The sequence below is a fragment of the Cololabis saira genome, chromosome 5 (genome assembly GCF_033807715.1).
Source record: "Cololabis saira isolate AMF1-May2022 chromosome 5, fColSai1.1, whole genome shotgun sequence".
Lineage (NCBI taxonomy): Eukaryota > Metazoa > Chordata > Actinopteri > Beloniformes > Belonidae > Cololabis > Cololabis saira.
In genome coordinates, this window is record NC_084591.1 from 41,112,145 (window position 1) to 41,133,135 (window position 20,991).

The window sequence follows — 20,991 nt, forward strand, 5'->3', positions numbered from 1 at the left end:
GACGTGCAGACGGAGGTAAATGTGAATATCTGGATCATCCATCCCACCATGACCCGCCCCTCCGCCGCTGCTCCCTGAGCCTGGTCAGGTGCTTCTTTCTCTGACACCTAAACTTTGCATTTGGATAACTGTTGTGTGTCGGTGCAAACACAGCCGAGGCCATGCTCAGACGGATACTTCAGATGGTAAGCGGCTTGAGGAGGATTAAATCCGACGGGATCGCTTTTGTTTGGTTGAAGCGATTCATTTTCCTCGGGAGACGCAGGCCTGTGTATGTCTGGTTTCATTTGAGGGGACGCTTGTTTTTACAACATAGCGCGTCAGCGGCGGGCGGGGCTTTCGAAGTTGCCAATGGTTGTTCTTTGAAAGAAGGTCGCCGCTCCCGCAGGTCCCGGTGCTCAAATCAAGCGCCCCTCGCGTTTGTTTGACACAGTTAGCTATTAAATGCTAGCATGGCTCAATTGGCATTATTGAATTTTTGACAGTGACCTGGACACTGTCACAATATTAGTCGAGTAAAGAGTTTCACCAATACACATGTTCTCTGAAACAGCCTGTTTTAATGGTTTTCGTTTGCTAGCTACGTAACAGAGGTGGTTTATTTCATCGTTCACACATCCCTCGCTAATGCTGTCATTAGCAGTGAGTAGGGAGTCCCTGCGGCAGATAACCGACTGAAAGAAGCAACGTTTTCACTGAATCAAGTTTATCAATACACCAGTGAAAGAATGGTTTAGTAACCTAAATGTCATTAGCGGAACATGACGCGTAGCGGTTAGAGGTTATGTGATTAGCTACTGTGTTTGTAGGACTACGTTTACCACAATGCATTGCGTCCCGGCCGCCTCTGACTACATATGACCGTTAAGTCAGGAAAAACTACTTTGCCATAAACAACATTTTCCGACCTAAAGTGGTCTAGAAGTGCAAGACGCAGCAAAATAACTCAAAGCACAACAGCAGTTCACAGATGCATTATAATATTAACAAAAAAAAACACAAAATAAATATTATTTTAAGCGTAAAAAGGTTTAGTTCATGTCTGAGGGCTTGGCACAGTCTGATTACACAAATGGATTTCCATTAAAATGTTATTTTATATTTGAAGGAGCAGTTTTGACACTTGACACGTGTTGTAGTCTGTAGAAGATGCAGTCTGCACTTAGTCCTTAAGCTGTAGTATACAGAAATATAGATTTTATTATCATACAGTCACAGCCCTTCAACCTTTGAGCAGTGTCTTTAACAGTGATGATCTAACAAGGTACATTTAGGCTAGAGTTGTAATACGAATGCCATAAATCTGTCATGAACATATCAATCTATCAGTAATAGAAGTAAAAAATTAAATAAAAACACGAATGTTACAACCAAAAACGTAATAACTGCCAATAATGTAATAATGTTGGCCATTTCAAATGTAATAAAGCCAATAGTGTAATAATGTGCCAATAATGTAATAAAACTTTTGAGTCAATAATGTAATAACTTTTTGCAGATAATGTAATAATTTTGTAATAATTTTTTTATACCAGGCCAATAACGTAATGCCTTATTACATTATCGGCAAAAAGTTATTACGTTATTGGCTCAAAAGTTTTATTACATTATTGGCACATTATTACACTATTGACCTTATTACATTTGAAATGGCCAAAATTATTACGTGGTTGTAACACACGAATCATTCATTTGTTGGACCTTACTGGGTAGAAATATGTTGTTTACTTTACTTGGTCAAAGGTGATTATATGATGCAAACTTTTAGTCTGCCTTCAAAGTTTTGTTTGCTGGGCTCCGTAGGGGCCCAACATGCAGACCCATACAAACACCAGTTTTGACCTCATTATTCATTCATGCAAAGCATCACTAGCCCAAACAAATCCTTACGGTGAATGGACCTTCTGTGGCACACCCACTAATGTGTTTGTGCTTCAGGCCAATGAACTGAGATGACTCCTGCTGATGATGATCCATAGTTTTCTGGGGATGTTTTGTGTCATCATTGTAACCCATCCTCCTAGCAATGATAATTACAAGGTGCACTGGTAAACGTAAATCTGCGTCCACAAGACCACATGATATTTGGAGGGCTGCAGCTATGCTTGTGTAAATACTTTCAGCTAAATTATATCCACTGTATTACAACATGCTATTTGTAAAATCTGTCAACTTAAGAGGTCACTCAGTTGAACATGAATCTGCAGGTCTTATTTGGAAGATTTAGAAACTAGATACACATCATTTTTGAAAGGAATTATATATTTAAGTCAAAGAGCCGCCCGTACATATAAAAAACATAGTTAAAAATCAACTGCACTGGGTCAAATGGCAAGTTTAGAGCTCTTTGGTGATGCCAGACTTGGGGTTGTTTGATTGGTCACATACAACGTTTTTAATATTATGACAGACAAAAACCAGCAGACTGGACATGCAAAGATGTTGCATTAGACCTTGCTGTTGGGAATTTTTTTTTTTGGGGGGGGGTGGGCACAAGAGACATGTGGGCTTCAAAGCTTACACCATTGTTACCATGCTTTTCTACAGAAAGCAGCAAAAGCAACAGGAATGCAGAGAGAAGAATTATGTGGCCCATTAAAGAGAAACCTTGTTCATAAATGAATGCAGTTTGAAAAGAAACAAAGTTTTATTTTCCAAAAACACCCTAAACATTAAAGACCCCAGTTATACAGAAATGACAGGGGAAAAAAACAGCACATTAGCGATGGTTGAGGCAGAGGCATAGCCAGCCCCAAAACCTCAGTTCAGCTCAGAACTTGCGGTTGAACCTAAAAGTGCAGCTGCCGGTCGTTCATCATCCTTTTGCAACTTGACTATATTTGAGCAATGTTTAACCATGGACCCCCTGTCACGTTTGAACAGCGATGTTATTTCATGGTGTAGCTGTCTTACATAAGCAAAAGAAGAACTCAACATTACAGGTTTAAGCTCATCACTTCCACTGTATTTGTTCAAGGTAAATAAATCACACCCAGCGTAGTGTTTGAGACATAATCAGGGCCTCTGATCAGGTCTCTTCTCTGGGAAGCCTTATTTTTCTAAAACATTCAGCCTGTTCTTTGATACTATCACTCAGAGTAGGGCTGGGCGATATATCGGGATTTTAATATATATCGATATATTTTCAAATGCGATATGGTACGAGACAATATCGTTTATATCGATTAAAAAAAAAAAAAAATGTAATTTTAATATAGCTTATTTTGTGACAAATTGACTTGAATGTTTTATTTGAGATTTGCACAAATGTTTTGTTATTTGCACAACTGTCAACCTCAGTGGAAAAGTCTGCCTGTTACTGTCTACATTGTATTAATTGCACAGTGTATTTTAATTTAATTGTTATGCAGGAAAGGGATATTTGTTTTATTTTATTCAAGAAGCATTTTATTCTATATATGCAGGCAGTCTATTTTTATTTCATTTGTTTTATACATGTTGATATTGTGCAGACCTCTGTTAATAAAGGAACCTGTGTGACATTTGGCACGAGGCTTTGTATTAAAACTGACAGTTTTTTTAAGGGTTTGCCTCAGAAAAAAATGAAGCTAACAGAGATGCTATGCTATAATGCTTTGGGGGAAACCCCAATTATGGCACAGAAAAAATATCGAGATATATCGAGTATCGCCATTCAGCTAGAAAATATCGAGATATGACTTTTGGTCCATATCGCCCAGCCCTAACTCAGAGGTAGTATATAACTACAAAACACAAGAATCTGAATAATTTATACTGCAGATGTTACTTTTCCATGTCTAAAATGTAACTTTTTATTAGAGTAAACTGTTGTCCCACCACTGAAGATCAGCTTCTCTCGGGTTTATATCTGTTCATATTTCTCCAGACTCCTGGGAAAGGAAGCTCCCAGAATGCAGAGTCGGAGCAGCCAAGCACCGACCTCAACCACGACCAGACGTCTGAGGTGACATGGATGCTTTTCTGTTTAGTTTTTTTATTGAACTGCATAACTGAAACAGTTCAGTCGCGTCTGGGACATTTCTGGTTCTGATGATGTGCTGTTGTGTGCAGGGGTTCATATGTCCTCAGTGCATGAAGTCTCACAACTCTGCAGAGGAACTGTTCAAACACTATGAGCTCTTCCATGACACTGGCGACCTCCCTGCTCATATGGCTCCCACTCGGTAAGATTATGAGTAAGATCCTGACCTCATTGTGCTCAGAAGAGCTTTTTTTTCCCCCTTTGTGTGTGTGTTTTTATGAGCTCTCTCTTTAATCATTGCAGTGAAGACCTTACAATGCTGCGGCAGGAGGTTCAAGACCTGCATGTTTCTCTCAAGGTATAGTTAGGTTACTGAACTGTGACTGTTCCAGAGGTTTGTGAACGCTGGTACGAAGGCATCATTTTGTCTCTCCCTTGATTAGGAGGAAAGATGGTTCTCAGGAGAACTAAAGAAAGAATTAGACAAAGTCCAAGGGCAACTGAAGCAAGTAAATCCTTTGATATTTTTTACATGTATTATAAACAGCATAGAAAACTGAAACTGTCAAAAAACAAACAAACATAAACGACTCCTGGATAAGTATTCCAGCTTGTTTTGGTCAATTGTGAGAACACTGGTCCATGGTTAAACATTCGGTTTTAACGGGACTAAGGGATCCCTCCAGCGACCTTCCGGTTGGAGGATGACTGCTACTCATTTATTTACTGATCCACATTTGAATGTCTGTGTTTATTTGTGATTTTGTCAGTTTCAGTCCCTCTGGATGTCAAATTTTGCCACAGTCTTATTTTTACTGTACATGTACCTCGCTAATTCTCCTCTTCCACAGAACGATGGACAGGTGGACTCAGAGGATTCAGGTGAGAAGACTTACAATTAAAAGCAAACATCACGTGGAAATTGATTTCAAATCACTACTTGCTAATATTTTTTTTCTTCTTCTTCTTCTTCAGTCCTTGAAAAGAAGTTGAATGAAGCCGAGGCTGAGATGTTTAACATTAAACAGATGAAAGACCTGTTTGAGCAGAAGGCTGCGCAGCTGGCCATAGAAATAGTGGGTTAGTGTTGGGCCTTGAAACTGGGAGGCCTTCATTTCTGGATCATTTAACCATCTATCAAACTACTCTCCCCTTTAATCTGTCTATTATGTTTTATACCATGTCTTTTATAAACCGAGTCCCTTTGAGGGAATTTGTTAATGAGAGCTTTTAATACAGATTTAATTTCATTTGTGATTATTTCTTTGTTTGTTCATCATTGGATGTGTCAGACTTCAAGGCCCGGTATGATGAGGAGAAAAGCCTGAGGGAGGCTGCGGAGCAGAGGCTTACAAAACTGACTGAGCAGTTGCAGAGTGAGAAGCAGGACAACGAAAGACTCCAAACAGAACTGGTACAGCAAAACACGCAGAGTTTCACTGATATTTTAACTTCAGACTTTGAGTTTCAACATAATGAAATCAGTTTGGCCCCGACTTGTGTGGTTTTTAAGAATCAACACAGATACCATCGCCGTAATCTACTGGGATTTCCAGTTACACCTCAGCAGCTCAGTTGCTTCTCATTTATCTCAGCTACAAAACCCCGGCCACCTCGATTAACACGGTGCCTCTACTCTGCCCCCTAGCTGCAGCGGCCGGGAGTGGAGGATGTAGAAGTTCTGCAGAAGGAACTGGTGCAGGTGCAGACGCTTATGGACCACATGACACGAGAGAGTGAGGAGGAGTCTGAACGCCTCAAAAGCCACTACAAGGAGCTGCAGGCTAATTACACTACCTCTGAGGTGAGGAGGCCAAAACGCCTGCTCTTCTACCTTTTTTATTTCTCCCATCACAGGTGCAAACAGGGTTTGTATTTTATCCCCTGGTCCTTTTGGTCTTTCTTCACATTTCAGGACAGAGTTTTAGTTAACTATTCAGAAACAACAGTGAAGTAGTTAAGACGTTCAGTAGTCATGCTGTATTAGATGGCATCATGCCTAATCCAGCTGTTATTTAAAGTCTAGTGAATAATTGAGGCTTATTTCCTGCATTCCCAAGGAAATGAGTATTAATAGTGCTTTATCAGTGAGCTCCAGGCACAAAACCTTTCGTTCTGCAAAATGCCATAAAAAGCATCCAATTTTTATTGAGTGTGGAAGAACATTCTGAATATATTTGAACGCCTGGCTCTGGTTACATCCCATAAAAGTTCTTAATTGTAATTACCTTGATACCTCAGTAGCTGGAACTGACTGGACGTTCTATAGTATTAATACACATTTTGCAATCAACAGGCTGTCCCCAGCTTATTTGCTTGTAAAATATTGTTGGACACAGAGTGTCGGTCCATGTTTTTTTTTGCAATGGACAGGCTGCTCAAATTTTGACTCATATTGCACATTGATGACTCATCTGCTCCTGCAACAGAACAAAAGGAAAAACAAACGTACCAAACCCTCTTTTGTGTGAAGTATTGTCCTCTGTACCTGCAGGGAGGGACAAGATGTCACATGGAAGTTCAGTCAAACTCGTCTGCCACTTGTTCTCTCTGCTCTGCCGCTCTGTAATGCAAATTGTAGCTTGTTGTTTTGTGACTTACCTTTGTCCCTGTGTCTTTTTCTCTCACCTCCTTCCTCTGCTTCTTACATACTGTATCACTTCTGCAACACTTACAATACTCAAGATTCAAAAACTGGAGGTAAAATACAGTGATTCACTCCGACCCCAAATTTGTGTTCTTTTTTTAAATTCTTTTTTATAAACATTTGGCTTTCTTTTTGTTATCAGTGTTTAAATTCTATCACCTTTTTTAATTTTGGTTTTTGTGCAAGTGCAGCCTGCTTGTTATTGATCATTTTTGTTTGGTTTTTCTACCCTTTCAGTGGGGCTTCACTTTCTTGACCGTACACCGAATGCTTTAAAAAAAGTCTAACATGCGTGTTAAATTGCAGATGACCGTATCCCAACTAAAAGCAGAACTGGAAAAAGGTCCCCAGGAAGCAGCCGTCTACCAGCAACAGATCCACCAGCTGCAGAGTAATCTGAATAATTTGCAGCAGCAGTGTCAGGTAAGATGCACAAAGCCTCATTATAAACAACCATTACCTTCCCTTAAGGAGCAGAAAACTGCTCCTTAAGAAAAAAACACTGGCATGAGCGCGTCTGCGACAACAAGAACGTGTAGAGTTTACTTTTACTGTGTTCATGTTAACAAGCCCATACCGGCTCCTGTTCATGAGTAGAAAACGGCATCTCAGCCTCCGAGAGCCTTCCTGCGTTGCTCTCCATCACAATGACCTGCTGTCACCAGCTGTCTTTGGCAGCGGCCACTTGATGACAAATACGATGACCAGGACTATTATTAAACCAGCAGGGGGTGACGATGCTCTGCCAGCTCTATCACTAAGGCCGAAATACAATCGCAGGTAATGCCACTGGTGCATACTGAGCCGAGGAATGTACACTCAGCTTATGTATCTAGGAATGTAGCACAGAGATTTAATCCTCCCTCATCGGGTACATCAGTCGTCTCCCCACCAAGTAAGTTTCTAGGTACGAGGGCAATGACAGCACTGGATATTCAGTGGCTTCTCCCCTGAGACTTGTTATAAATACTTATAAGAATAGAAACATGAGAAATACTGCAGCTGATAGCCAGACCGTTGAAATCCCAGGTTTTACCAGTCCGTTATTGGAGTAGCAGGACACAGTATGCAGCTGTGATGGTAAAACAAGAGACGTCCAGAAACAAGTCTGTGAGAGTTTTGAAGAAGGACGGATGGGTACAAACTCAACGTCCCTGAAGAGACCTTTTTTTTTTTTTTTGAACTTCTTTTTATTTCTTTTAACAATTTCAGACATATAGTGCAGTCATACAGCCAAAAATACAGCAAGGGTGTCAGCATGAAGTAGTCCGTGGGTTTCTGCATCTGTTCATTGTCCGTGTGTCACCGAGTGCACATGTACCACAGTGCACAATTAAGAGAGAAAACCACAAATAAATAAAAAAAATCAAGAATACCACAACAAAAGAAAGTCACTTCTCACATATAGCAGATCACATCAGTTGAGGAAATATGAAATAATTGGCGACCATTTAATCGAGAAGACATCCATTTTTAAAGGTAGCCTTGCTGTTATGTTTTCCATGTAGAAAACCTCCTTAACCTTCTCCCTCCATTGGGTCACTGTGGGGGGCTGGGGCTTCAGCCAGGAGACCGTGATCATCTTCTTAGCAGAAACAAGAAGGACTCTCAATAATAATCTTTCATTATCATCTAGATCTTCTGGTAATATTTCTAGTATAAAATAGGATGGCTCTAAAGGTAGTTCAATATTTAGATATCCCTTAATTTCATCTTTTACATTTTGCCAGAATCCTAGTAGTTTTGGGCAATCAAATAGAATGTGGGTATGATCTCCTACTAGCCCACAGCCCCTCCAACACTGATCTGAGGTGCGAGCAAATTTTGACATGATAAGAGGGGTCCTAAAGAATCTCATCTTAATTTTCCACTCAAATTCCCTCCACATGGGGCTATTTGTGGTTTTATGTCCCTCCCTGCATGATGTTTCCCAATTTTCATCTGAAATTATGGTGTTCATCTCTAATTCCCATTTTTCCTTGATGTCCAAGCTGTTATCTGTTAGTTCTTCCTGTAGTATTCTATATAGGTGTGATATTGTCTTTTTCTTAATTTTCCCCTTAATTGTTTGCATAAAAAACTGTTCTATATTGGATGGCAAAGCAGTTATTGCATCCCATTCTTTGTGTTTCTGTAAATAGTGCCTTAGTTGAAGGTACTTAAAAAAGTAATGGGTGGGAAGATTGTGTTTGCGTTGTAGCTGTTCAAAAGACATCAGGACTTCTCCTTCAAATAGTTGATCAAGTAAGAATAAACCATTCTCTTCCCACTTCTTGAACTGAAGAGGCTTTTTAAAGTCAGTCAGCTGCTGCAGTGGCCTGCAGAGGTTCAGTGGATATCTGTGAAGTACACATGTCCTGTCACAGCCGCTAACCTGCAGCCGGCTCTGTTATTATCAGCATTTTCTTCTTTATCAACCTCTTACCGAGTTTGCTGCCAGAACCACGACCAGAATAAATGCTTTGGAAGTCAAAAACTGTTCGGTTTTCCACATGACATCGAATATGGGTCCTCCCCTCTCTTCTTCTCTTAGGTCCTGTCAGAGAAGCTTGTGCGCAAAGAGAAGAAGTATCAAGAACTGGAGGAGCAACTAGGAGCGGAAAAGGCTGTGAAGAAAGGAGTCCAAGAAAGCCTCAGGGCGAGGGATGTGGAAGTACAGGAGCTCCAGGCTCGGGCTACGGGGGCTGAAGCCTCCCTGCAGAAAGCCCAGGCAGAGCTCAAGGAGAGGGCTGAGGAGGTGGCCAAGGTTAAGGGTGAGATTGCAGAACTGGAGGTGAAGCATGCAGAGCTAAAGGTGGAGAGGAAACAGCTGGAACAACAGAGGGAAGAAAAAGACAGCCAAGGTGCTCAGCAGCAGACGGAGATCAGTCAGGTGAGTGGAGCAGACAAATGTGTGGAAGGACTATAGGAAAAAGAATAAAATGTTGAGCCAATGTTTTTTTTAACATCTAAATCCCCTCTTTCAGGCTTTACAGCAAGAACAGAAAATGCACAACATGATTTGCCACCATTACATAAGAGTTAAATTAATTATGTGAAATGCAAAAATTTAAACAAAAGGGATCTATTTTGGGAGAAATGTGGATTCCTTTTTATCCCGGAGTTCATTTAATTTTGATAGAGATTGTGATCATTTCAATTATGAGCGTTTCTTAAATTATGTTCTACAAGTCTCTTGAATACAGACGGCCTGGGTCGGGCCATTCTTGGTCACAGCTTGTCATGTGGAAATGGCTAACTTACCAAATAAATACGTATTTTTTCTCTCTACAGATGATGAGTGTAGAAGCATGGCAAATATATGCCGAATATGGTGTCCAGTACCCTAATATTAATATATGACAAAACACATGATAGTAACTTTCTGGGAGCCACAAATACTCTACCTGTTGGGGAAAAATATATATATTATTACAATATTTCAGCCAGGTTTCATCTGAAATAACAATATTGATCTCTTCTTCCCATTTTTTGTTTAATGTTTATGTCAGTTGGCATTTTTGTCCCTAGTAATCCTTGACATAATCTAGAGCTTATTTTAAATCCACTATCCAGCCCCAATGTGGTGTCACACTAGGAACATTCTGAGTCCCACTGAGCCATCTTTGTAAACACACGAGTGTCGTGACGATGAGCCAGCGAGGGTTTTATTGTGCATTGACTGTACCGCTGCTTACATATTGGTAAAATAAGAAAAAAAAAACATCTGCCATCATGATGTCATCTGGTCGCCCGGCACATATTTTTAAAAATAAAATGTGTTGTTTTTTTATCATCAAAACATTAAAATCACATTGATATTGTGTCAATCATATTAATTAAAGAATTACACATTTAAAAAAAAGTATTATCTCTTATTTATTGAATTAGGACATGATGTTAGGAAACTAATCAATAATTAATTTAAATAACATTAATTAATAATAATAAAAATATTAATAAATAACATGGTAACAGCTGCTGTTCTGGCAATAAACCAATTTAAAAGCATAAAAGATAAAATATCTTTATCATTGTATTTAATCGTCATGATCCCGTCAAACATTCTCTCAAGTATTTGGGGGAGTAAGTCAAGATCACAACAGAGGTTTAAATTTTAGAAACGTTTTCCAAGCATGGATGCAACACTCTGATAAAAGTAAGAATACAAAAAATAAAGTACCATTTATTGCAATCAATTAATTTTGTTTGTGCAATAATTGATATTGCAATGACCAACTATACATTTTTATTGTTTAAAACTGAATACACAGAAAGGCCCACGCTAACACACACTGGCTTTTGATTCATGGCATTGATTCACGTCATCTTTTGTTCACCATCTTTGTGTTTCTTTAGTTGCACGACAAGCTGCTGGAGGCCGAGAGGCAGCTGGGTGAGGTGCAGGGCCGACTGAAGGAGCAGAGGCAGCTGTCCGGGGAGAAACTGAAGGACCGTGAGCAGCAAGCAGCCGACCTGCAACTCAAACTCTCCCGAGCAGAGGAACAGGTAAGAGTCACCATGAAAATGCAAATAACTTGCTATCGCCAACTATTTCAACATTTGTATGTAAATGCGTGAACTGTGAAACATAAACCACCCTCTTAACTATGCAAATGCTGTTTGTGTGTAGAAACGTCTACAACCTAGAAGCTGTGCAATAAGACCATTTAGGATTCCATAATTATTTTTGGATGGGGCGTGAAACCAACTTTCCGTTTAGACATGTGATTAAAACAGGAGAATTTGTGGAAATATCAGATGTATACATGTTTTTGACTCCAGCTGAAGGAGCGGACCAGTAAAAACACGGACCTGCAGCACCAGCTGGATAAAGCCAAGCAGCAGCATCAGGAGCTGCAAGCATTACAGCAAAACACGAATGGCAAACTCTGTGAGGCACAGGTACCAGTCGCCACTCAACCCACTCATCTTACGCATTGATGACTATATTGGCGAGGGTCACCCCGAGATGATTTTGTTTTCCTCTTGAAATATTGACACAACCCCTAATCTACAGTATTGTTGTTTCTATGCAGCTTTTAGCCTATAACTATGTACCCAACTGTATGCACGCCATCACCACAACATAAACATGCTTTTACAATAAGAAATATTGAATATAATACCAAATATATTCTTTATGTCCCGCTGTAGAGTGATTTGGAGCAGGTGCTGCGTCAGATTGGTGATAAAGACGGGAAGATTCAGAACCTGGAAGCTCTGCTTCAGAAGAGTAAAGACATTGTGAGCCAGCTGGAAGCTGAGAGGGAGGATTTGTGTGCTAAGATCCAGGCTGGGGAGGGAGAGACCGCTGTCCTTAACCAGCTCAAAGAGAAAAACCATGCACTGCAGGAACAGGTGGATACACACATGCGCACATTGCAGTTTACTTCCTTTTTCTTCCACGCTAAGGAAGTGAAGTGAAAGTCCCAACGAGCAAGCCGTTGTTATGTTTATGCCGGCTGTCTGGAGGTGTATTTGTGTCTAAACCTTTATAAGGAGCACTTAATCACTTTCACAGGTGACGCAGTTGACAGATAAGCTTAAGAACCAGTCGGAGAGCAACAAGCAAGCCCAAGACAACCTGCACAAGCAGATCCAGGAGCAGAAGTCGCTGCTGCGCTCAGCCCAGGACCGAGCTCAGAGCCTGGAGAGCTCAGGCTCAGAGCTCACCGCCCAACTCTCAGACAGCAAGGAGAAAGCATCTCAGCTGGACGCTCAGGTACATCTGTAACAATGCATGTCCAACAAATATGTTTGTTTGCTCCACTGGAATAGCTGATCCTAACACTGGATGGGTTGTTTTGCAGTTTTTTTTGTCAGAAGTGAAAGTAAGAATTTTTCTCTTGTGTTTTTTTTTGTCCAGCTGAAAGCAAAAACAGAGTTGTTGCTGTCTGCAGAGGCAGCCAAGGCTGCGCTGAAGGCCAGCGTAGAAAACAACCTGGAGGCTGCTCAACATGCGCTGCAGGACAAACAGCAGGCTAGTTTCCTCTTTCAGCTGCTAATGTTAATATTTCGCTGTTTAGTGAACTGTGTTTCTTATAAACAGGGTTTCCGCAGGGTTTTAAAAAGTATTAAAAAGTGATAAATGAAAATTGCCAAATTTAAGGCCATTAAAAGTGTTAAATTCACTGTCAGAGGTATTATTTTTTTTAAATTGGTATTATTTTTTACCTTTTACATTTTAAGCAGTCTATTTTATTGTCATTCACAGAGTGAAATAAATGTGAAACATCTGGTCAATATTAATGAGTATAAATCTGTTCTGTATAGTGTTCTATAGGTCAAAATCTGTTAATGTTAAAAGGTCCGTGATTAACACTTAATGTTGTGACAGTTTTTTTTTTTAAATCTGAAGGTAGTGAAAAAGGTATTAAATTGGTATTAAATTTAACATAAGGATTGCTGTATAAACCCTGATAAACCTTCCGTAGTATTTCCTACTTTTTCGTCACCTTAGTTTTTATGACTTCTACCTTGTTAAATGACCTGATGTCCTGCGTAGGAGCTGAATAAAGCTCAGACGAAGTTGGAGGAGCAGGCCCAGATGCTGAAAAAGAGACAGGAGCAGCGTGCTCAGCTGGAAACCAGTCTGAAGGAATGTAAAGACAAACTACTGGCTGCAGAACAGAACGTCGAACAGTTGGAGGGGCACAACAAGGTTAGTGATTAGTTCATCATGAGGTAAAAATGTTGGAGCTCTTTTTTTAATGCCTCATGAATGAACATTGTGTTTTAATAAGTGAACATTGTGTTTCAATAAGTGAACATGGTGCTTTAATCTTGCAGAAACTGGAGTCCCAGGTAGCAGAGGTGCAGACGATGCGGGATCAGGCACAGCAGGAGGTGCAGAAACTTCAGGAGGAGTGCTCAGGGTTTAAACAGAAAACAAAGGAGCTGCAGCGCTCGTTGGAAACTGAAAGGGAAGGGTGAGTGAGACAAAATATATCTTCCTATTAAATATGTTAACGAATGCATTTATGATCCAAACAAATGTGAGATTTCAAAAGAAAAAGATCTTAAAAGAACACCAATATGCTTTCTTCTGGAAGAGCTACAAATTTGCAAGAGGAATTGAATAAAAATACGGCTGCTTTGAGGGACATCCAGCAGCAGCTGGAGTGCAGCGAGAAGGACACGGTTGCTCTGAAGGTTAATCTGGACAAGGTGACTCAGGAGGGAAAGACTCAGCAAGCAGAGCTGGAGAGAAGAACTCAAGGTATCGCAGCAGACCTACAAAAGGCCCAACAAGAGAAAGAGGCTCAGAGGAAGGAGCTTGTTGCTACTCAGGAGAGCTCAGCCAAGGCTCATAAAGCACTGAAAGAGAGCCAGAGTCTACTGGACACTGAAAGGAAGAACTATAAATCATCCGTGGAGGAGAAGGTAATTTTGAACTGTTTTGCCTTTAATGGAGCTCAGACCACTTTTGTCTCATTTGCATGTTTTTCTTCTACACTAGAGAACAAGCTTGCAGGAAGGAATAAGAAATAACCACCAGTTTTAAAATAGCAATTTACAACTCTCTAAATTCTAAATCCACAGGAAAAGTCCAATGAAAAGGCAAAACGTGAACTTATCAAAAATAACGAGGCTATCACCAAGGCATTGCAAGAATCTAAGGATCAGCTGGAGCGGATGAGAGAGGTAAGCCTCGGGCGGGGAGTAAAAACAACAGATGAAGAAACCTGGTTCAAAATTCAGCACCTGAATATTTCTTGTATGTCCTCCAATTGTCAGGCAGACAAAAAGTTGAGAGCACAGCTGACTTCATTAGAGCAGCAGCACTCAAACACTCAGGTGGTCTTGAGGGAAAAGGAGGCCGAGCTGGAGAAGCAACGTGTGCAGCTTCAGACGATCAGGGGGTCCCTGGAGGAGGAGGTCGGGAAACTGAAGGGCCAAGTGACAGAGCTGCAGGAGCTCGGTGTCAAGAAGGTAAGAAACAAAGGCATGCATTATTGATCGTGTTTTCCCATTAACGAAATAAAAGAAAAAGGCATATTTATGATTTTGTGTTCTTGACACTTGTCTGCAGGCAGAAGAGGAGAGTGATCTGAGGTGTCAGGTGTCAGGTCTTGACCAGGAGCTGGCCTCTGAGAAAACCCGGGCAACAGAGCTGCAGAAAACTTTGGAGAAAAGCCAAGGAGACCTTGCCAAGCTTCAGTCTGACTTTTACGGGAAGGAGTCGGAGGTCTCCGCACTGCGTCAAGATCTTAAGGTACAAAAATGCAGGATGGCTTGGAGAAGCACATAACTGCCTCAAGTTGACCTGATTCAACAATGAAGTTGATGTTCATGTTTAAATAATATTACATGAATTTGTCCAACTGCAGGCAGCAGAGGAGAAACTGAGCGGGGCCCAGGAGGAGCTGGCTGCCAATCGAACCCATCAGACGGGTCTAGAGGCTCAGAACCAGGAACTGCAGGCAGGCCGGTCCTCTCTGGAGCAGGAGCTCGCCAAACGTGAGCAGAAGCTGCAGCAGCAGGAACAAACCCTCAAGAAGTTACAGAAGCAGGAGGTTCTCCAGAGCATCAACACGCAACCTTTTCACAGTTATGATATTGGATGTGATGGTGTTGATATCATTTAAACTATGTTTACTTCTGCAGGAGCAAGTTAAGGAGGAACTGCAGAAGGAGAGGAGCAAAGTCGAGGAGCTGAACAAAGCTACAAATGTTCTGGAGAAGAATAACTCAACACTCACTTCTGAGTTAAAAACACTAGCAGAGAAGAGCAAGAAGGTGATTCACGTCTCCAAATGTATAACAATTGCAAGGTTACGTACTATATGGGCCCGATTTACTAAGATCCTAAATAAAGAGTACTAAATTGCGTGTGCACTGAAAAAGTTTGCGCGTGCTGTTGTTGTGTGTTTTGCGGGTGATCAACTAAGATTGCGTGCGCAATTGATAACAGGTGCAAACCTCAGTATGTAAATGAGGTGTTGCGCGTCTTACGGTTTGCGACGCAAACTTTGCGCCATGGAGAGTCTGGATGGAAAGCAGGATATAGTCGCAAGCGCAAAATGAAATTTGACGAGTTGGAGTTAGAGATATTAGTGGAAGAGGCAAATTGTTGTGCCGTATTCAGCACCCCTGCCGTGAAAAGCACCCCCTCATATATTCAATGATAAGTAGACCAAGAAAAAAAACAACACACTGACACTTCAATATATTTATATATACACACTCACACAAACACATACTTAGGAGTTTATATTATATATATTTACAAATATTATGGAAGACAACACAGTAAGCAGGCTATTAATTAATGACATCAATAACCATTTACCCGATTTTTGTTATCTGTGACTGTGATTGTGGGAAAGTATGACTATTGTGGAATCCATGAGCGCATTTAAACAGGAATCATTAACACAAAACTGGACGCTAAACAGAACGTGACACGGAATGAGAATATCATTTTTGTCAGACGAGGGGGTGCTTTTCACGGCAGGGGTGCTGAATACGGCACAACACCGGGGTATGACAACTGCAGAACAAGTATAGGCGCACAATGAGAAACACTTTTTTCTCCATGAAAACACGTGATTTATTTATTATCACAAATAAAAAAATGAATGTGCCTCCTGTGGCAACCTTTTGCTGAATAATACTCGATTTAACATTCAAATAAAATATTTCTCCTTTTGCATGTGGAGATTAGCACCTTCCTTTCGAACGTATTAAATACAGACGCAATCACAATCCACGCAATTACTTTCAGGCTTGGTAAATCTCATTGCGTGTGGTAAATGGACCAATTTGCATCTTCCCCTCCCAGTATTTAGGATTTCTGGCGGGTACGCCCCATATTGATTATTCATCAGGGCAAAAGTACTAAATGAACAGCGTGTGCTATTTTGCTCATTTGAGAGGCGCAGTCCTCTTTGCACGCTGTTAGTAGATCAGCTGGCACTTTGGTTTGCGGGTGCTGTCAAGTTTGCACACGTTTTTACACACGCAAACCTTTAGTAAATCAGGCCCTATATTTGTACTTTGATTTCAAATAGAAAGAAAAAAGATCACATTTCGTAAATTAAATTCAACAGTCGGAAGAGCCATTTTCAGGAAAGAATGTGTCAATATGATCCCATTATAATGTAATATTGTGAATTATACAACATACTTGCTGCTTTTTAGGGGCTGGGTGAACTTCAGGAAGTCAAACAGCTGTTGATCCAGCAGAAGCTGGAGCTGCAGGGTCAAGTGGAGGCGGCGCAGGGCGCCCTCAAGCAGGAGCAGCAGGAGCATCAGGCCAGCAGGGACGGCAGGAGTAAGAGAGAAGAGCAGCTCCTCGCTCAGACAAAGGGGGTCCAGGATCAGTTGGTGAGCCAGCTCCTCACAAATACAGCTAAATGTGTTTAATTCCCCTCCGATGCCTCTCTGTGATTTGGTCCACGCTTTCCTGTCTAAGGTGGCGGAGAAGCGAGCCAGAGGAGAGCAGGTGAAGCGTGGGGAAGAGGCTGAAGCTAAGTTTAGCGTACAGGTGACGGCTTTGAATGAAAATGTGGCTACGTTGAAGAGGGAATGGCAAGGCAGCCAAAGGAGAGTAAGTGAACTGGAGAAGCAGACGGATGAGCTGAGAGGAGAGATCGCTGTGCTGGAGGCCACCGTCCAGAACAACCAGGATGAGCGGCGGGCTCTCTTAGAACGGTTGGTGGAGATTGCTTTAAAAACCCTCTATTTTACAACCTTATCTTCCTCAACAGCTGAACGCGCTCTTACTGACATTTTGAATTTAACTTTATTCTCAATGAGAAGTTACTTATGTAAACTGTGAAAAATTCATTCATTCATTCCATTCATTTAAAACTATTGTGGAGGAGACGGTGACCTCTAGTGGTGATGCTGCACACTGCAGTCACTCACCGCCACTGTACCAGCTTTGCCTTGGATGTCTTGCAAAATTAAAATATAAAAAATGACTAAATATTAACAAATGAAATGTTAACAAGAAAAAATTGTAAATATCTTGTGTTGCTACTGTCTGAAAAGAAACAAAAGTCAAATTCAAAATTACTGCATTTTAAAAAATTAAATCTGCATTTTTCCCACTGTCTCTGTTTCTGTTGTATGACATTATTATTATTATTATTATTATTATTATTATTATTATTATTATTATATATGTATATAATATATACTCTGGGGCTATGTCTGCTTGCAGGTGTGTGAAGGGCGAAGGTGAGATGGAGAAACTGCAGGCCAAAGTGGTGGAGCTCAGGCGGAAGCTGGACGACACGACTGCGGCCATGCAGGAGCTCGGCAGAGAGAACCAGTCCCTGCAGGTGTGCCACGAATGTCTTGTTGCAGTCGTACAACAAAACACATTATAAAGCAAATGCTTTGAGAGCACATGCGTGGTTATGTTTCTCTCCTGGCTGACAACCTGCTCTGCATGCCTGTAGATTAAGCAGTCACAAAGTCTGACCAGGAAGTGGACCGAAGATAATGAAGTACAGAACTGCATGGCCTGTGGGAAAGGTTTCACTGTCACTGTCCGGAAGGTGAGCCATGATAGTTTATTTTTTTCATCTACTTACGAATGTCTTGAACATTATTTTACATCTCTGACTTGTTTTCTATCTGAAAATCCAGCACCACTGCCGACACTGTGGGAACATCTTCTGCGGCGAGTGTTCGTCAAGGAACGCCCTCACGCCGTCCTCCAAGAAGCCAGTACGAGTGTGTGAGACGTGTTTCGAGGATCTTCAGGGCTGATTTTATTTTTATTTTCTTCTCCCTCTTTTTTTTTTTTTTCTCCCCCGTCATCCCAAAAACGCCCCTTGACCACCCCTCCTCCTCTCCCTCCTGTTCCATGTCTTCATCATTTTGAACATGCACTATGAAGGACAGGCCCAGTGCAAAGACGCCCACCTGTCCATGACTCCAGGCCCTGGTGATAAAGGAAACGATTGAAGGGGTTTGCCGGGGAGATGCTGCGTCATGTGGTGGGGTGGGATTGTCTGGATCTGTTTTTGTGCCTTTGCTACTTCTGTGGACTGCCAGAGAGCAGGGACGGCGATAACGAAGTACTGCTCATCTCTTTGAGTTCATCTACACAGCTCCATCGTTGCTCTGTAGGTTGTAAAATGTTGCATCAGCCATCATGAGGTGTACGGTCTGTGTGAAACACGAGTGAACACAGTAACAGCATTGTTGAGAGTAACGTCTGCCCTACAAAGGTAAATGCAGTCAACTTTTATTATTGTGTGTATAACTAAATCAATCTGATCATAAAAAAGGCAGTTAAATTGCCTTTTTGAGTGCAAGAAACGTAAACTTAAATAACTGCTAAGTACAAAATAGTTTTTGTATGATTTTTAGGTTAATTAAGACACTGATTAGCTGTGAATATTGCAGCTTTTGTGCTGTGATCACAATACAAGGTTACTAAAGCTTGTTAGTTTTAATCAGGTTTCCACGTGCAGATCTTCACAACTATATAAAGAACTGAAATTCAATAATATGTATTACTGTATGTTTTATTAATTTAACTTTATAGCCTTCAGTACATTGTCCTAACGTGCAGGGAAGTAATTACTTCTTGGAGTTTTGGGGTCAGATATCATTTGGTAAGAAGAGCTGCCATAAACAGATGAAGTTCATCCGTCAGCTTCTGCGCGAGCTATTAGTTGCTCCTGTGCAAAACCTTTAGATCAGTTACTGCACGTTGCCTTTGTGCGGCAGAGGGTTCGTGAATCTGTCGAAGTTCATGTTTTCAGCCTATTTCATGACCAAAGAATGTCGGCAGTAGGACTACAGGCGAGCCCAAGGCTCCGGGTTCGGTTCACACAGCAGTATTTAACTGAACTTTTGAGTTTTCACAGACTCAGACATTTGTGTTTTCAAAATAATTTGATTTTTTTGGGGGGGGTTTTTTGTTTCAACTTTTTGTTTGTCCCCTTTTCTTCATATTGTGGTGCTTTCTGTGGAGATGGGTGATACAGTCACTGAAGGTGTCTGCACGTTTTATTTGTTTTCTGCTGCTCGTCTTTGCTCAACAGCACTCATCTGTGTGTGTGTGTGTGTGTGTGTGCGCGCGCGTGTTGTGTGCACTCGTGTTGTGTGCACTCTGCTTTGAAGCAATAACTGTGGGTGTGTGAAGTTGCTGTAATGGTGTGTGTGTGTGTTTAAGCCTGCTGCGTGTGCCGAGATGCACTGTACAAATGTCCTGCTCAGATCTTCAGTATCTCCGGCACATTTTTCGGGGACTTTGTTGCTGCTTTCGAGTACTGCGGTTACTACGGTTACTGTTGGTTCTCTGTCCAGCCGAGAACACTGGAAAAGCATCTTCCTGCTCTCTTTAACTTATAATTGCTCCCAGATGCTGGCAAGATCTCTCGTGCAGTTGTTTGTAGACTGGAGCAGGTGGTAACACTGTAAACCAAGATTCTGCAGCAAGCAGCTCGTTTCAGACTTACCAAATTATCTCTTCGTGCTTGCTACACAAGAATGTCCATTTCAGATGCATTCTCTGAAAAAACAAAAGCATCTCTCTCTTTTCTTTGCGTGGAATTGGTTTTACGTCTACCTCAGATTGGCACAGGAAAGGCACTATTTGTTAACAGCATACATCAGAAATGTATCTTTGCTTGCATTTGATGGAGGATTTCAGACTTTTGTGGTGTTGCCAAGTCCCTGAATTCTGGAGAGATGATTTGCACCTTATTGTATTCTGGGATTGCCTGTGTGAAAACCCAGCAACAAACATAGGACCACCGACTTTATACAGGCTTCAGCATTTCCAGCTCCGATAACTGCTCATTAAAACTAAGGCTGTCATAATTATATTTGTAAATGTTTGTAATGAAAGAGAAAAGGTGACCTACAGTATATTATTATGTGGATGTAAAAACATGAAAACAGTGAAACTGTGTTTGGATTCATCAGTGTCTTAACTCATTTTTACAAAATGGCACCACAGACGTGTACACTGAATCGTGGCTTGCTTCGTGTTGCTGTCTGTCTTCACGCGTGACGACTCGACGGTTCTGTGGCTCTCACGTTTAGTGGTCAGATTGGGTGGGTGTGAAGGCCTGCCTTGAGCAGAGAACCCGCACATCCCCGCTCGCCGCCGGCGGACACTGTGTCACCAGTGCAACTTCCGAAGTAATGTAATTTAAGTTCACGTGCACCAGTTGATTTTTCTTATTCATTGTCATGACTTAAATAAAAACCTGCAGTATGTTTGTATACTTTTTTTGCATTGTTTTCATTTCTATTCATAAAGAAGGAACGACAGTTTGTAAAAGCCTGTAAAATTTTAACTTTAAGGACCGCTGAAGTTCAAAGTTTAATCTGCACTGAGAGCAGGATTATTAAACCTTTCCACCATAAATAATAAGCATTCAGTAAATGAAACTTAAATGATAAATCCTAGAATGATGTGGGG

General features: G+C 41.2%; 1 protein-coding gene across 3 annotated transcripts in view; it reads left to right on the top strand.

Annotated features, from left to right (window-relative positions):
* Nucleotides 1-52: 52 nt before the first annotated feature.
* The window catches only part of eea1 (early endosome antigen 1), a 72,718-nt gene continuing 51,779 nt past the window's right edge, over nucleotides 53-20,991 (top strand). The window contains exons 1-29 of one of the 3 annotated variants that reach the window (XM_061722136.1): nucleotides 53-185; nucleotides 3,869-3,946; nucleotides 4,054-4,166; nucleotides 4,268-4,322; nucleotides 4,408-4,473; nucleotides 4,816-4,846; nucleotides 4,940-5,044; nucleotides 5,257-5,378; nucleotides 5,613-5,768; nucleotides 6,918-7,034; nucleotides 9,145-9,483; nucleotides 10,950-11,099; nucleotides 11,376-11,495; nucleotides 11,748-11,951; nucleotides 12,115-12,315; nucleotides 12,460-12,573; nucleotides 13,099-13,254; nucleotides 13,383-13,522; nucleotides 13,646-13,976; nucleotides 14,136-14,237; nucleotides 14,331-14,525; nucleotides 14,626-14,808; nucleotides 14,924-15,109; nucleotides 15,201-15,332; nucleotides 16,737-16,922; nucleotides 17,011-17,249; nucleotides 17,764-17,884; nucleotides 18,005-18,103; nucleotides 18,195-18,332. In XM_061722136.1, coding sequence (XP_061578120.1) covers nucleotides 162-185; nucleotides 3,869-3,946; nucleotides 4,054-4,166; nucleotides 4,268-4,322; nucleotides 4,408-4,473; nucleotides 4,816-4,846; nucleotides 4,940-5,044; nucleotides 5,257-5,378; nucleotides 5,613-5,768; nucleotides 6,918-7,034; nucleotides 9,145-9,483; nucleotides 10,950-11,099; nucleotides 11,376-11,495; nucleotides 11,748-11,951; nucleotides 12,115-12,315; nucleotides 12,460-12,573; nucleotides 13,099-13,254; nucleotides 13,383-13,522; nucleotides 13,646-13,976; nucleotides 14,136-14,237; nucleotides 14,331-14,525; nucleotides 14,626-14,808; nucleotides 14,924-15,109; nucleotides 15,201-15,332; nucleotides 16,737-16,922; nucleotides 17,011-17,249; nucleotides 17,764-17,884; nucleotides 18,005-18,103; nucleotides 18,195-18,317 — 4,188 coding nt within the window. In that variant the 5' untranslated portion in view covers nucleotides 53-161 and the 3' untranslated portion in view covers nucleotides 18,318-18,332. Of the gene's footprint in view, nucleotides 186-3,868; nucleotides 3,947-4,053; nucleotides 4,167-4,267; nucleotides 4,323-4,407; nucleotides 4,474-4,815; nucleotides 4,847-4,939; nucleotides 5,045-5,256; nucleotides 5,379-5,612; nucleotides 5,769-6,917; nucleotides 7,035-9,144; nucleotides 9,484-10,949; nucleotides 11,100-11,375; nucleotides 11,496-11,747; nucleotides 11,952-12,114; nucleotides 12,316-12,459; nucleotides 12,574-13,098; nucleotides 13,255-13,382; nucleotides 13,523-13,645; nucleotides 13,977-14,135; nucleotides 14,238-14,330; nucleotides 14,526-14,625; nucleotides 14,809-14,923; nucleotides 15,110-15,200; nucleotides 15,333-16,736; nucleotides 16,923-17,010; nucleotides 17,250-17,763; nucleotides 17,885-18,004; nucleotides 18,104-18,194; nucleotides 20,795-20,991 lie in introns of those variants that run through there. The other 2 variants (XM_061722135.1, XM_061722137.1) reach the window with 2 other exon arrangements.